The sequence below is a fragment of the Dama dama genome, chromosome 24 (genome assembly GCF_033118175.1).
Source record: "Dama dama isolate Ldn47 chromosome 24, ASM3311817v1, whole genome shotgun sequence".
NCBI lineage: Eukaryota > Metazoa > Chordata > Mammalia > Artiodactyla > Cervidae > Dama > Dama dama.
The window spans coordinates 17,588,792-17,604,888 of NC_083704.1; the positions used below are offsets into that span (position 1 = coordinate 17,588,792).

General features: G+C 54.5%; 1 protein-coding gene across 3 annotated transcripts in view; it reads right to left on the reverse strand.

The window, feature by feature from the left end:
* The window catches only part of SCN5A (sodium voltage-gated channel alpha subunit 5), an 83,542-nt gene that overhangs the window by 25,900 nt on the left and 41,545 nt on the right, over positions 1-16,097 (reverse strand). For 2 of the 3 annotated variants that reach the window (XM_061129122.1, XM_061129123.1), the window contains 5 exons: positions 14,327-14,500; positions 12,667-13,023; positions 7,357-7,794; positions 3,031-3,151; positions 1,994-2,148 (listed from right to left, as the gene is read on the reverse strand). In XM_061129122.1, the coding sequence (XP_060985105.1) occupies positions 1,994-2,148; positions 3,031-3,151; positions 7,357-7,794; positions 12,667-13,023; positions 14,327-14,500 (1,245 nt within the window). Of the gene's footprint in view, positions 1-1,993; positions 2,149-3,030; positions 3,152-5,856; positions 6,019-7,356; positions 7,795-12,666; positions 13,024-14,326; positions 14,501-16,097 lie in introns of all 3 variants that reach the window. The other variant, XM_061129121.1, reaches the window with a different exon arrangement.

The following is a 16,097-nucleotide window of genomic DNA, read 5'->3' on the forward strand; positions in this document are numbered from 1 at the left end:
GTTTCCTGATTTAATGCTTCCTGGTTCCTTCTTTTCTCCCTCTCTTTTGCTATAAAATCTGTGTTCTCAAAAGAAATTTTTTTCCCTTCAGCAATTTCAAAGTGATACATAGTCTGCTTTCTGTTAAACAAGTTTATAACTTTAAATAACACCTCTCTGACTTATTTTTCTCAATATATCATTGATGTGGGTTTCTGTTTTTTTTTTTTTTTTTAAAACAGTGCTTGGCTGTCTACCCTGATGAGATTCACCATTTGCTTGCCAAAACACCTCCTCACTTATGCCAGGCTGAGCTTTTCCTCCACAGCCCAGACTAAATGGCTCTGGCTGCCCTTGTTTGTGGCTGTTTAAAAACAAAACTCGTTAACATATTGTCAAATCCTCCTCTGAAGCCTACAGAGATTTGGCTCTAGCCGATGGTAAAACAGCATGTAGCCAGCAAACAGCCGCTCCAGGCCCACCCTGGAACAGAGGCAGGATAGCACAGAGCGGGCGGGAGGCCCAGAGGTTTAGAAGTGACCGCTGCAGTGTCTCCCCATGGCCTGGCCCCATCGGAGGCAGCATGTGGACTGTGGACGGTGTTAGTCGCTGGGTTGTGTCCGACTCTTTGCGACCCCACGGACTGTCGCCCGCCAGGCTTCTCTGTCCATGGAATTCTCCAGGCAAGAATACTGGAGTGGATTGCCATTCCCTTCTCCAGAGGAACTTCCCAGCCCAGGGATCGAACGTGGGTCTCCTACCTCGCAGGCAGATTCTTTACAATTTGAGCTACAGGGAAGTCTCAGAGGCAGCATGAGCTGGAGGCAGACAGCCTGGGATCAGAGTAGCCCTCTCATTCTCCCTGTCTTAAGTCCAAAGCATTCCTTGTTAGTTGCTCATTCATGGGGCCCTCATCTCCCCAACAATACTGGGTTCTTGCTCCTTCTGGGCTAGTGAAGTTTATGTTTCTTCTGCCTTCTTGATCACCCCTCTCCCTGTTCACAAGTACCCTTTACAGCCCTCTCCAGGGCTGTTTCATCTCCTTCTAGAAGGGCTCCGAGACATGAGTAGAGTGCTTGGGAACCGGCTGGGGCATCTCCAGAGGGCCTCGCTGCTCCTCCTGGCCTCACCAAACCTCCCTGTTTTCCACAGTCCGGCTCCATCTGCTTCCTTTAAGGAGTCTTCCTGATTGTTCCAGTTCCCCTGACCTTCCATCACTCTGAGTCATCTACTCCATTCTTGTTCTCCTCTCTCTGGAGCTGATCTCTGACTATCTCAAACCTGCTGAATCTGGTTTCCCCAACTAGACTAGGAGTCCCTGAGGCCAGAGCCAGGGTCTCTTCCTTCTATTGCTCCTCCATGCATCACAGGACCAGTAGATACAAGGAGAGCTTAGTAAAGATCTATTTAACAAATGGAAAGTGAAGACAAAGGACTTGGAATCTGACTCCCTGGGCTCAAATGCCACATCTGCTGCTTGTGAGTGGTGGGGCTTTGGGCAAGTTACTTAATGTTTCTACAAAGGGTTGCTATGGGGATTAAACGTGATAATGTGTGAACTACATAGCTTGGCCTCTAGCCCTAGAAGACATGGAATGAGTGGAGCTACCAGTGTACCAGCCTGCATTGTTAACTGCATTGACCCAGTCTGATGGAGTGTCTGATGCTGTGTGCAGGTGGGTATGTCACCGGGGCTTAGGTGTAGGTAGCTGGTGACCCGAGACCTACGCCAGCTGAGCACTGGGATCTGGGAAAATCGCTTCCCTTTGTGGAACAAGGAGGCCTGGACAGATGACCTCTGCCATGATCCCTTTCTGCTCTGACCTCCGTATGTGCTCTGGGCGTTGACAGTTTGTGAGTTGGTCCTCATCTGGGGCCCTGTGGGGGGGCGTTCATTTTCAGCAGAGGGCTCTGCCCCAGTTTCTAACCTGGCTTTCCAGCTGGAGATCGCCTTTCTCTGCCTACCCCTTCTCCTTCATGCCTCCCTGCCCACCCTGTATCCCCAGGAGGGTACCAGCGCGCCACTGCTGAGCAGGATCATGAAGATGATGAACGTCTCGAACCAGCTGTGCTCCACGATGCGGTAGCAGGTCTTGCGCAGCCTCCACCAGACCTTCCCGGGGGCCTGGGTGGTGTCCACAGTACAGCAGGGACAGCGTCGGACACAGCCTGTGGGGGAGGGGAGGGCTCAGACCCAGCCCGGCACCCGCCAATGCCCACATCTGATAGCAAGAAGCTGGACACTCGAAGGAATGACGGAAGGAGGTTAGCGTGATGGATAATGGGCTGGGCCATGGGGTGGGCGGGGCCGTGGTGCAGGGTGATGACTGCGGGAACCGCCCTCAGGAGGCTACATGCAGCAGGTACTCCGTGGAGAGGGTGGGTGGACTAGGCTACCAGTAAGTAGATGAAGGGCCTGGCAGGTCTGGGCCGGGGCAACGCTGGGGTTGGCTTGGGCTCCAGCTTGTCCCGCGCTCACCCGGGCAACTCACCCCCTGGGGGAATGCTCCAGAATCCCCTGGGGTGCTCGGTCCCTGGACTTTCTCCATGTTTGCAGTTTCTGAGCCTTGGGAAGGGCAGATGCCTCACTGACAGTCCCAAAGGGTGTGCCACATGGAGGGCAAACCCTCATTTTATCCCTAGCTGCCCTCCAAATATAGCATGGATTTGTAAAAGCTCCAGATGCTGTCACCAACATGGCCACATGTCACACCCACCTTGACTGTTTACAGAGGGCCTACTACCTGCCAAGCACTGTGCCACAGCCCACGGGGATGGGGGAATGAGACCAGCCCCTGCCGCTATGGGGGCCCCCAGTCATACTACCACTCCACAAATGCAGCAGACCCACAGTGGTCCAGCCAAACACGTCTGAAGGCACACCTGCCGTAACTCACGTCACGGGCATGGGGGGAGGCCCCCAGGGTCTTGAGGAATGGGGAAAGGATAACACGCATGCGGGTCAGAGCGGGATGTGACACAGGAGCTGTGGGTCCTCCTGCCCCTCTGCGCAGGGCTGAGGCTGGGCCGCAGTGCCAGCCGGGGCCGTACCTTCAGTGAAGCAGTCCTCCGGATCTTTGACGTCCTCTCCGAGGTCAGGGATCTGCTCCAGGAGGTCAGCGGTGTTGGTCATATCTGCCGTGCTCCCCTCAGAGTAACTGTCTTCGGGCAGCTGCAGGCAGGATCGTGAGGTGGGTGGGTGAGCGCATGAGTGTGGTCTCTGTAGCAGCCTCCAGCCTGGGGCTCCCAGAGTGGGGGTGCCTAGGCCATCCCCCACGGCACACCTGGGGAATCTGAGCCCAGGAGTGTGGGAGCCTACCACGAAGGTCACCGAGACTGGACCTTAGGGCCCCTGGGTCTGTGATTCTGGGCTGCTGGTGTCTAGGGCAGGGGTGCAGGGGTGGGACAAGGGTTCTGGAAAAACCCCAGGAATGGGGAAGGCATCCAGGTGGAAGTAAAACAAGCATGAGGTGCAACAGGGACACACAGTGGGATGTGGACACACAGTGGCAGCCCAGCACACGCGGAGGAAACAGGCAGGCCACACCCAGAGCTGCGTCAGCGCCAGGCTCAGAGGCGCACACAGGCACGGGTCAGACATGCAGCGAGTGAACAGGCCAGTGACCTCAGCCCACACTGCTCACTCAGTTCATACAGGCACGGGTGTGAGGCATACAGCCTAGTGCAAGAAGGTGCTGGAACCGTCCCTGCCTGGTCACGCAGGTTTCTGCTGCCCTGATCCCACATAATCTGATTATGACAGGTATGTGCAGGTGCCCTTATGAGCATCTCTGGGTGTCATGTGTGGGCACCAGTGTATACGTGTGCTGTAGTTCTGCCCAGTTTCCCTCCTTGGGCCAGGGCACCTGTCTCCAGCTGCTGCAAATACTATTTCTCTGACCCCATCTCCAGAAAAGTGTCTTTAGCCAGGGACCTGCCCATCCTTGGAAATAGTTTGGGGGTTACAACCCAAGTCCAGGGTGGCTGACACCCAGTGACTGACTGATATGGGAGAGACCCAGCTGAGGCTGGAATCCAGCCAGCATAACGTCTGGACCTGCTGCTTTTGCCTTATCCTGCTTTTCTCACTTCCTTATGGGTCTCTCCTGAGGGCACCCTCTCAATGAATCATTTGCACAGGAAGCCAGGCTCTGGCTCTGCCTCTGGGAATCCACCTTAATGACAAGTATGGCAGGGAAGAGGGTTCTGGGGAGGAGGGTGGCCTTCATTTGCTTCCGATCACATCTGCCACACCAAGTTCAGTCCACCTCACGCTGCTCAGGCTCCACTCCACTTTGGGGAGAGCTGTTTTGAGCCTTGACTCTCAAAGCTGCCTTCTTTTCTCTTCCTTCCACAACTCAATCCACTGCTGTCTCAGAGTCCTCTTTAACCTTGAGGCTGGCCGTAAGGAGTGAATGGATCCCGGTGAAAATGTAGAGTGCTCCTGGGTGCAGGGCAGTTTCTGTGGCTTTGAGGGTCACGTCCTTACTCCAGGTTCGTTGTGCAGTGCTGAACTGGGAAAGGCACAGTCAACGGTCTCTGTGCGCCTTCTCTTTTCAGACACTAGGGCTTTCCCATGGGACGACAAGTTCTCAGGATTCCCCGGGCAAGTGAGATGAGGGGTCCTTCTCCTAGGAAAGTCCCAGCCCACCTGGCTGTCTCCTCATTTCCCATGTGACTTGATCTGAAAAGGTGATGAAAGTACCAGACTTGCTCAAAGGTCAGCATTCCAGTACGGGAGCCCCTTCTTTCCGTGACCTTCTGTCCCTCCCGTGTCTTCCTGTTCCCCCTTCCTTGGTGTGTGAGACCGTCCAAGAGGACAAGTGTGGCCTGCACATTCAGGGCGATGATTCCACCAGGCCCTTGTACCCTCAAACTGGCCGTGAAAACAAAGCTTCCCATGGGCCCACCCCATGAAAGGAACAAGACAAAGGAGAAATGTCGCCTTGGAGCAAGTCACGGCTGCTAGACAGCGGCCGCGGTCAGGCTGCAGGACAAGGGCCCTGGGCACGGTCTCTGAGCACATGACCTCCACCTTCCTGGGTGCTTGGCGGAGCAGGGGTGGGGTGTAGCCAGCAGTGCCACAGCCCGGTTAGCTCAGGGCCTGCAAGCCCAAATGCTTCTTCCAATGTTTTTTTTTCAAGACAAGCCAGAATGCAGACATTTTACAGAAAAGCCTCTGGGTTTTAAATGTTGGTCGTTGTTGTTTTGTTATTCAGTAGCTCAGTTGTGTCTGACTCTGCGACCCCATGGACTGCAGCACACCAGGCTTCCCTGTCCTTCACCATCTCCTGGAGCTTGCTCAAACTCATATCCGTTGAGTGATGCCATCCAGCCATCTCATCCTCTGTCATCCCCTTCTCCTGCCTTCAATCTTTCCCAGCATCAGGGTCTTTTCCAATGAGTTGGCTCCTCACATCAAGTGGCCAAAGTATTGGTAATGAGCTCAAATTAAAACTCTTTTGTTTCCAGAACAAATTCCTCTGACAGGCCTTGTATTCGCCGCCTCAGCTTCTGTCCAGGTGAGACGTGGCTAGTGGCTCGTGTGTTGAGAGCCTGCGCTCAGAGCTCCCCCAGCCCCCCAGGATGGGCTGACTCATAGGACAGACGTTTGCCAACAGGACCAAAGCACAGGAGCCCAGTGAGGAAGGGGTGAACACGCAGGGGTTTGGGGTTAGTCCTGTGGCATGCTCCTGGGGGGCTGCTTCCTGAATTTCCATGTGGCTCTGGGCCCCAAGCCATCCCTCCCCTGTCAGGATGGGGCCACTCCGCAGATGGGTCTCCCACACTGGCTGTGACGGCGGCTGTGGCCTCCGCCGGCAGCAGCAGGTTGGTGTCCTGGCCTCTCACGGCTTCGGGGACAAAGGTGTGCGTTACCTCACTGCGCCCTGGGGCCGGGGCCTCTGCTCGCCGCTGCTGCCGCAAGTCTGCCTGAGCCTCACTGGCCTCGGCCCCAGAGGAGGTGGTCTCTGACACTTGGCTCCAGACCCTCGGCTCCGGGAGGGCCTCTGGGCTGCCGGACGCAGGCTGGGATTCCTGCTGAAGAGACCCCCAGCCCGTGAGCTACCCAGCCAGTGTTTCCAGGATCCTGGCTCTACTTCACGACTCTCTTCGTGAGGCATCAGCTCACTGAAGACCCTCCCTCAGGCATTCTAAGGCTGGCGGAAGCTCCTGGGAAGACCAGGCAAAGGGCCTAAGGCTAAACAAAGCCCCTGGCCTGGCTGGCACAAACCTCCCCCTCCTGTCACTTCCTGAAGGGTGTCAGTGGGCTGTGATGTCCAGCTCCCAGGTGCTGGCAGCTCCACTTAGGAAGGACAGGCTTTCCCCAGGAGTTCCCATGGCACCTCAGCTTGCTTGCTTGCTTATAAACACACACACACACACACACACACACACAGGTCTCAGGGCCAACAGGCTCAAGAGAAGGAAAGGAGGAGGACAAGGAGGGGCAGCCGGAATTGCACTCCTATGCTGGAAGCGTCCTGGAGCTAATTCTAAGCCATGGTTCTGGCAACACCAACCCTTCTCCTCCCCCAACCGACACGGTGGCTGTCCCGCCGCCTGCCTGAAAGGGCAGGAGCTGGCCTCTGGGACCACAGGAAGGCAGGAGTTTGTGGAATCAAGCCTGGAGCCGCAGATCAAATTCCATGCAGGGGAGCAGCTGCTCTTCTCAGCCAGACCCACCCAGTGCAGGCCCCAAGGAGGTGGCCAGCATGGGCCCAACGAAACCGAGAGACCCAGTCCTCACTGTCAAGGACCTTGGGAGACGCCACCTGAGCTGGGCTCAGGCCGTGAGAACACTGAGGGAGCCGGGGTGGGGGTGGGGTGCGCTGTCCCTTTTGTTCAGACTCCTGTCCTAAGTGTTAAAAATAACAGGTTGGGAGATAAGATAGGGCTGTCTCTGACACCTGCCATCTTAGGGATGCTTATTTTTAAACCTCAGAATGAGCCCTGGGCCTGGGGGGAGGGGAGGGGGCCGTGGTGAGGTCAGGAGGCCGCACTCCCCCACTCACCAAGATATTCCTCCTTGTTAGTCTTGGAGGGGATAAGGTCAGGGTTGGGTCTGGGAGCCAGGGTTCCTGGCTCTGTCCTAAACGTGTGAGGAACTCCTAGCACGTCTGTCTCTCTTGTCGTGCCTTGGTTTCCCTCTCTGAACAACTGGCTGCCCGTGAGCAGCCAGGGGCTGAAAGATAGACAGCAGTCCCTCTGAAGATGCCCTCCTGGGCGGGGCTGGGGAGACAGCATTGAGGGCTGGCTCAGCATGCCTCCAAGAGGCTGGTTCTGGGAGGATGGCCTGAGTTCTCCCTCCAGTGAAGTTGGGTCCCCCAGACAGGGGGTGGTGCTCACGCGCACGAGGGGCAGGGTTTGGGGGCTCACCTGCTTGCTGGACTCTTCCTCTGTGCTCAGGCTGTTCTCATCCTCCTCGGGGTCCTCCGTGTCTGACTCGGCCACGGCGATGGGCACACACACGGGCTCGGCCTCCCCGGACGCGCCCTGACCTGGCCGCTGGCCTTCCTCAAACCGCGTCTCCTTGCGGGCTGGGGGCGCCTTCTCGGCCTCTGGTGGGGGCGGGGGGCTGGAGGTGGCGATGCAGCCCGGCAGCTGGCCCTGGGAGGCGAGGGCCGCGGGCTTCTGAGGCGGCCGCTGCAAGAGCCCACAGCAGAAGTCCCAGGTGGTCCGCTTGATGAAGCGCAGGCCCCGCTGGATGCGGGCCAGGGCCAGCTGGAGGTTGTTCATCTCCCCATCCTCGTCGGGGGTTGTGAGGTTGTCCGCGCTGAAGGAGCTGAGCAGCAGAGCCAGGAAGAGGTTTAGGACCTGTGGAGGCAACGCCAAGCCCCGGGCGCTCAGGACGGAGGACGCTTGAGGAGGGCCAGCAGCAGAGTGCCAGGCTCGGGCCCGGGGGCCTCATTCTAAGCACCCACTCCCTTCAATGTAGAGAGTATGGCTCTGAAAGGAAAGACGAGCTCTCATCCTGAGGTGGGAGATACACAGGCCCTGGACTGAGCAGCTGCCGCTGGTCTCCTGCTGATGCTTTGAGCTGGGAGACCAGCAGGAGCACTGGGTCCTGACTGGGTGTGTTCTCACGGGTGTCCTGGCCCAACACACGGGCAGAGAAGGCCCTCGATCTAAGGGAAGGACAGAAGGAGTGAGCATAGGCCAGCTAGAATCCATCTTGGCTGAGAGACACGTGTCCACACTAGGGACAGATATGGAGACGACTGGCTAGAAAAAAATACAATGGAAAACTGCCCGATTTAAGCAACCTAAGCTGCTCCCTCCTAACTTGCCTGTCTGCTCTTCCACACACACTTTGCTTCTAATAAATGCTTTTATCTTTTTATAGTCTTGTTCTCTTTGCTGAATCCTCTCTTCAAAGAAGAACCGAGGTCCTTCTTCCAGCTTTTCACCACCAGAATCAACCCCTCCTCCCAAGGGTTCAGATACAGTCTGAATTGAGGGCATTCAGACCCAGGTTTCTTGGGTGTTGGTGCACATTCAATGAGAGAACCGTGGGTTCCTCTGATGTCAAAGCCTTCAGATACTGCCATGCTGTCTTGGGAATAATGGGGGGCCATGTAGTCATGGCCACTAGGGCTTCCCTAGTGGCTCGGCAGTAAAGAACCTGCCTGCGGTGCAGGAGAGAGGGGTTCTATCTCTGGGTTGGGAAGATCCCCTAGAGGAGGACATTGCAACCCACTCCAGTAGTCTTGCCTGGAAAGTCCCATGGACAGAGGAGCCTGGAGGGGCTACAGTCCATGGGGTTGCAAAGAGTCAGACATGACTGAACCAGCTTAGCATGTACACACGCAGTCATGGTGAGCACAGGACGGCTCCCTGGGAAGCGGGATCCAAGCTGGGATTACCAGGGAAAAGACAGACTCCCAACCCAGAAGCAACCCAGGGCATCCATTCATCTGCCCACCCATCTATCGCTCCTCTGCTCTTGGGGCCCTCCTAGGAAGGGGCCTGTGCATCTGTTGGTGAAGGAGGGACCGTGATGTGCCTCTGAGTTCCCCACTGAAGCTAGTTCCCCACTCAAACGTCTGGGGGCTCCTGCTGTGGAGCACACTCCACTGGTGTACCCCGATCTTACGATGCTCCCCAGGGGAAGGACATGGGATACCGAGCATAGAAGAGGGCGACGGCAGGAGAAGAGGCCAGGTGGCAGCTCTCGGGACTAACTGCAGGGCCAAGCCACTGAGAGGGGGTTGTCGTGTCCAGGTGGTGAAGGGTGCTTGGGTGGGTGCTGTGTAACACTAGACCACTGGGATGGAGTGGAGAGACCTGGGGCTGGTGCCAGGGGCCAGCCTTGGCTCCAGTGCCCATATGCTGCAGGGAGTCAGGGGAGGCGCTGAGGCCTCAGAGGTGCCAAAAGACACAGACTTACTATTATGGATCTGAGATCCCTAAGGAGGGGTTGCAAAATCCCTCTGTCTTTGGATGGTTCTCAACTACTGCTTGTTGCTAAACCATCCTGCAAGTCTGAAGCTTTAGTTTTGGTTGAAAAAGCAAACTTCTGTTAAGTGACAAGCGACTGGGCTTGGGTCTTGGGGAGGGTAACTGAAGATGGCAGCGGGCTTTTTCCACACAGGGGGCAGACTGGCTCCCGGGCACCACCAGGCCAATGGGCTAGAGAAGCAACCTTCCCCACCTTGGGCTTGTTCTCCCCCCCAGCCACTCCCAGAAGGGAGTCCAGTCGGATGGGGGCCTATAAGCAGGGTGGTGTGTGAAGGTGGACACCCAATCTGAATCCCTCCTGCCCTGGCTTCTTACAAGCCCCTGAGACACACCTGTCAGCAAGCTGGGAAGGAGAATTCTGGCGAAGGCAGTGGGCAAGACTGGCGTGCCAGGCCTCAGAAAGCTGCCTTTGGTTTCAAAAGTAACACTCATTCATGTGGACAGTATGAAAAGGTTAAGAAGTGGTCTCTCCTGTCCTATATCCACAGAGAGATGATCGCTTGTGACACCTGGCAGCCTTTTTTTTTTTTTTTTTTTTAATGTCGTCACTGGGGCGGTGAAGCATGTGATGGGATTCAGAGCTGCTGTCTACACTGACCCCTGGCCAGGCCCCTGGCCTCTGTCCACACTGGCCCAGACCTGACCTGCCTCTGTTCCTGGTAGCCTGGATACACCCACCACAGCCCTCGCTCATGCCTGGCTTAACACCTGATCACCAGGCGTCTGGGGCCAGGCTGGGGGTGGGGCAGGGGGTGCCTGGGTAGCCTCCTCCGCCCACAGAGTGTGCCAGGGCCTTCCTTGCCGCCGGCTTCGGAAGTTCAGCAGCTTCCGGTGCTTTCCCTGTCAATCACACGCTGCTGCTCCCTGGCCCCTGCCTGATCATCACTTCCCATTTCAATGGCAATCTTGCTTCCACCCACGCCAGGCAGCGGCCCAATTCCTGAGGCGACCAGGGAGGGGGCCGCGTGGGCTGCCTTTGCTTCCCTCCTCCAGCAGCCTCTAATCTTCTCATCCCCAGGCAGATCCGCTTGGAAATCGCAGGCTGTGTGTGCGTGAGGGCAGCTCAGCCTGGCCCTGGGCTGATAGCTCTGTGCACTCACATCCTCCTTGGAACACACAAGAGTCTGGCACCCTGGGGCTGGGCCGGGAGCTGAGTGAGGGGCACCCCGAGTGGCGGCAGCGGGTTTGAAGGGATGGGAGGGGGTTGCGGGGCCAGCCAAAGAAAGAGATGGATTCCATGGGCACTGAGCACCCTGCTTCTCTCTGGGCTCCACCCACTGAGCCCGAGGGAGATGGACCTCAACTCAGCCTGAGCCCACCCTGGCCTGCTTAAGGCACATGGGAGGAGAAAGCAGGCAAGCCTGAGAAAGGCTTTGGAACCTGCAGCCCATGGTACTCACATCACCCAAAACCTCTTTGTGAGTTGCTGCTGAGCCTGCGCTGCCTACACCATGGGAGCCAGACCCTGCAGCTGTGACGGTGGACCGTGTGTGGTCCCGCTGTACGCCCAGGAAGAAGGCTGCATGTCCGCAGTGGGCACTGACTTCTCCCTGAACCACTCACCCCTCTCAACCTTGCTTCTTCCAAAGGCTCCATCTCTGGCATTTAGATTCTGAGCTCTCTCAACTCTAAAAATTTCCCACGTTGTAAAGACACAAGGCAAGATGCACTTGCCCTGGGACAGACAGGTGACCAAGAGGGCAAAGACCTGGCTCCTTAGGACAGCAGGGCCTCTCACCACAGCTACCCAGGGTGACATACAAGGCTCCCTCAGGCCCCACCTCACCTGGACCACCACCTGCCTGCACCTATGCTTTGCTTAACCTGCTTCTTCCCTCTCTAGCAGCACTTGTCTTTCAGGTCAGCAGGTCTCCTCTACCAGAAAGGCCTCCTTGATTTCCCTAGCTGAAAGGAATCAGTACCCATGGTCTCCCCCTTAATGGCTCTGATCATTCTGACCAGCTTCATTCAGGCCTGTTTGAACTCTCCACCTGCTCACTCTCTGAAGGTGACGAGCAAAGTCAGGGCCACATTCACCTCTGTATACCCAACAGCATCTGGCACAATATTTTGCATGCACCAGGGGCTCAGCAAATGTTTGTTAAGCTGAATTGAATCAGGTGATAAATCAGATAGTGAATAGCTAATAAAGTAATGAGTAGCTGAGCAAATAATTAATTAATGGATATAAACTGAATACATAAAGAATAAATAGGTAAATAGATGGGTAAATGAATAAATGAGCAAATAAAGAGTGATGTGGATGAATGGATAACTTAATGAGTGATAACTGGCTGGATAAATGAGTAGATGGATGGGACTGACAAATGAATGAATAGATGAGCGGATTGATAGATGGATGTAGAGATGAATGAATGAGCGGAGGGATAGATGAGTGACTGGAAAGATGGGTGATGGATGAATGAATGGATGGATGCGTGGGTGAGTGAATGGGTGTGTAGATAGATGGACAAATGGATGGATGAACAGGTGCACGTGTGTGTGAATGAATGGGAATTGATAGATGGATAGTTGATGGATAGATGAATGGGTGGGTAAGTGAATGAGTAGATGGGGTTGATGGGTGGATGGCTGGGTGAGGGGGTGGATAAATGGATAGGCAGATTGGTAACTTAATAGATTGATAAGAGAGGTAGACAGATGCACGGGTGGGTTATTGATGAGTGGATAGATAGCTGGATAGGTAGAGTAAATGGATGAGTAGAGAGATGAAAATAATGAATGGGTAATAGATGGATACATGCATGGATGGGTAAATGGGTGAATGAATGAATTTTGCTGTTGTTGTTTAGTTGCTAAGTCATGTCTGACTCTTTTGTGACCACATGGACTATAGCCCACCAGGCTCTCTGTCCATGGGATTTCCCAGGCAAGAATACTGGAGTGGGTTGCCATTTCCTTCTCCAGGGGCTCTTCCTAACCCAGGGATTGATTGTGTGTCTCCTGCATTGGCATGCAGATTCTTTATCACTGAGCCACCAAGGAAGCCCATGAATGAATGAAGAGGTGGAAGGATGGGTAAATGAGTAGATGGATGGATGACATTGATGGGTGGATGGGTGATTTGATAGAAAACCGACAGAGGGAGTGGATGGATGGAAGGAAGGGTAAGTGAATGGACAGATGGATGATTGGGTGGATGGGTGGCTAGGTAGATGAATGGACTGGTAGGTGAGTGAGTATGAGAGAGGCCTCTGGCCAACTTACCACAAGGTTACCAATGACCATAACAAGCAGGAAGACCAGCAGGCATAGTGACTGCCCAGACACCTCCATGCAGTCCCACATGGTCTCGATCCACTCTCCACAGAGGATGCGGAAGATGATGAGGAAGGCGTGGAAGAAGTCCATCATGTGCCAGCGCGGCAGGAGGCCTGAGTCACTGATGCGGTGCCTCAGCTCTGAGTAGTTCTTGCCGAAGAGCTGCATGCCCACCACAGCGAAGATGAACACGATGATGGCCAGCACCAGCGTCAGGTTGCCCAGCGCGCCCACCGAGTTCCCAATGATCTTGATGAGTGTGTTCAGGGTGGGCCAGGATTTGGCCAGCTTGAAGACCCGAAGCTAGGGAGGGAGGGGTCCTTGTGAGGGCCTCTGGCTCCCACTGCCCATGGACACCCTCATGCCCCTGGCTCCTGCCTGAAAACCCAGGGCTCCCCTGGAGGTCACCAACACCTGTTTCTCCCCTTTCTCCAAGAGCACACACTACTGTTTCTCTCCAGAGCCTGAGGGCAGTTTCACTGGGCTCTGATCTGGGAGTCAGGCCAACAGCTCCAGACTCCTCCCCAACCGCCCCTTCTATTTGTCCCCACACCAGCCTTCTACTCATCTTGGTCTCACTTCCAGGAACCACCCAGTAGATGCCCCCATCATGGAATGTCCCCCTTCCAGAACTTTCCTCATCAGGGGTCCTTCCAAGCAAGCTCAAACCATCCCTGACTTGCCCAGTCAACTCCATATATCCCTCCTCTCAGTCATCATACAGAAAGGTAGCCAGTGCTTAGCAGTTATTGAACACCTGCCGTGCCAGGCCTAATGCTTGGATCAGCTAATTAGGAACTCTAAATAACTACATGAAGATGGCGCTATTATTATCTTATTTGACAGGTGAAGAAGTCAACCTCAGAGGTGGAGTAACTTGTCTAAATCCCTTGGATCTTGGCAGTGGAGTTGGGATTAGAATCCACAGCCTGGGCTTCCTCCTTTGCCCCAACCATTCTGCTTTCCTGGCCCAAGTTGAAGCCACCTCCTCCAGGAAGCCTTCCCTGACCTATTTCCGGCCCCATGCCTGGACCTCTTAGACAGTGTGAACTCAGAGCATGGTCCAGAGACTCATGGCTTTGACATTATCTGAGACCTGCTGAATCCACATCGGAACTTTAGCAAGATCACCAGGCAATTTGTGTGCACAATAAAGTTTCAAAAATGCAGATTTTAAAACCAGCAGGTAGAGCCCCAGGTGAGCTGTCAGGAGACTTGGTTCCACCTGTTACCTGCCATGCGGCTTTGGAAAACCGTCTGGCCCTTCAGTGTTAGTCTCCTCATGTGTAGAATGGGAATGCAGTAACACTAGCTCCTCTCCTGGGATACTGTGAGGACTAAAGGGAGCATGGTGAACCATAAAGGGCTTTGCAACTCATCAGGATGGATACCACCCCAAATGGCCCTCTGGAGGGAGGGATATCTCCCTTGCCCACCTCTGTGTCTCCCACATTGCCCACATTAGCCTACGCTGTACCTAGCGAACAGCCTCTGGGTGAAGGTATGAAGGATCAGAGCAGGGGTGACTGATGATGGCCTCAGAGAGGGCATTCCTCAGTGGCCCCAGGCCCCCACCCACCCATCCCTGCCAGGCCCAGGCGGGTACCAGGCGGAAGGAGCGAAGCACCGACAGGTTGCCCATGCGGGACAGGCCCAGCTCCATGAGGCTGAGGATGACGATGATGCTGTCGAAGATGTTCCAGCCCTGCTGGAAGTAGTAGTAGGGGTCCAAGGCGATGATCTTGAAGGTCATCTCTGCTGTGAAGATCCCTGTGAAGACCTGGGAAGGAGTGGGAATGAGGAGTTCCCAACATTTTAGGCTGGCAAGAACCTCTGGCAGCAGGGTCTCCCTACCTCCTAACTCTTGTTCCAGGAGGGTCCCCCTCCAGGGCTGCCAGCTCTGACTGTGCCCAGAATCCCAGTGGGTGCTTGCTTGGGCCTGGCCCACTTCCTTGAGGACACCTCCAACCCGATGCCTCCAGCCAACTCTGCTGTTTCCCAGACATGACCCACCAGCCTGGGCCTCAAAAACAGCCAAGCCCACTGCAGGCTTGAAAGACTGACAGTTCTGGGAGGCACCTGGGATCAGGGGAGGCTGGGATGGACCTCGACACCACCCAGCTCCAGACTTGTTCAAGCCCATGTTGCCACAGGAAATTTTCCCTGCTTCACACACACCAAATTCACACATTTCCACAAGCACTCATGCTTCCATGGCTCGGCACTTTCGCCCATGCTGTTCCCACTTCCTCCCTGTCCATGTGATGACTTTTCTCACTGTAACAACAATCAGCCACCATTTCCTGGGCTTGACTATGTGCCTAGAGCTGGGCTAGAATGCTTAGACTAAGTCGTTTCTTTTAACCTGCCTAACAACCTGGCAAGAAAAGTAGCATTAAACCCATTTTACAGGTAAGGAAATTGAGGCACTGAGAGGTTAAGTAATGTGCTTGGAGTCAAGTAGCTCATAAATTTGAGAACCAGGAGAAGAACATTATGGCAATGTTTTTAATAGGGACAAAAGAATGTCCATCACAAGGAAATGGTTAAACTACTTATGGCTCATCTGTACCGTAGAATATCCCACAACTATTTTTCTTACAGGAAAAAAAAAGATGCTGTAGATGATGTTTAATTGGCATGGAAGGACATTCACAAGGTGTTATGTTTCAAAAGTAAGTCTATAATGCATACAGAATGATCCCATTATAGACATAAGCCAAGGTTAGAGAGTTTTGTTGTTGTTCAGTCACTCAGTTGTGTCCGACTCTTTGCGACCCCATTGACTGCAGCACGCCAGGCTTCCCTGTCCTTCACCATCTCCCAGAGTTTGCTCAAACTCATGTCCATTGAATCAGTGATGCCCTCCCACCATCTCATTCTCTGTCATCTGCTTCTCTTCCTGCCTTCAATCTTTCCCAGCATCAGGGTCTTTTCCAATGAGTCGGCTCCTCACATCAGGTGGCCAAAGTATTGGAGCTTCTGCTTTAGCATCAGTCCTTATAATGAATATTCAGGGTTGATTTCCTTTAAGGTTGACTGGTTTGATCTCCTTGCTGTCCAAGGGACTCTCAAGAGTCTTCTCCAGCACCACAGTTTGAAGGCATCAATTCTTCAGCACACAGTCTTTTTTATTGTCCAGCTCTCACATCCTTACATGACTATTGGAAAAACCATAGCTTTGACTAGACAGACCTTTGTAGGCAAAATCTTCCCACTTTCTGGGAAGCCACTATTAGCACTGAGGGCTCTGTGAACCATCTGCTGGGAGTCAGGGGAGGTGGGTGCCCACACTCACAGCCTGTCTGTCAGATCCCAGTGAGCTTATAAAACATGAAGAGCTATTTGTATCTCAAGCCCCTGCTGGGGCCTGGAGA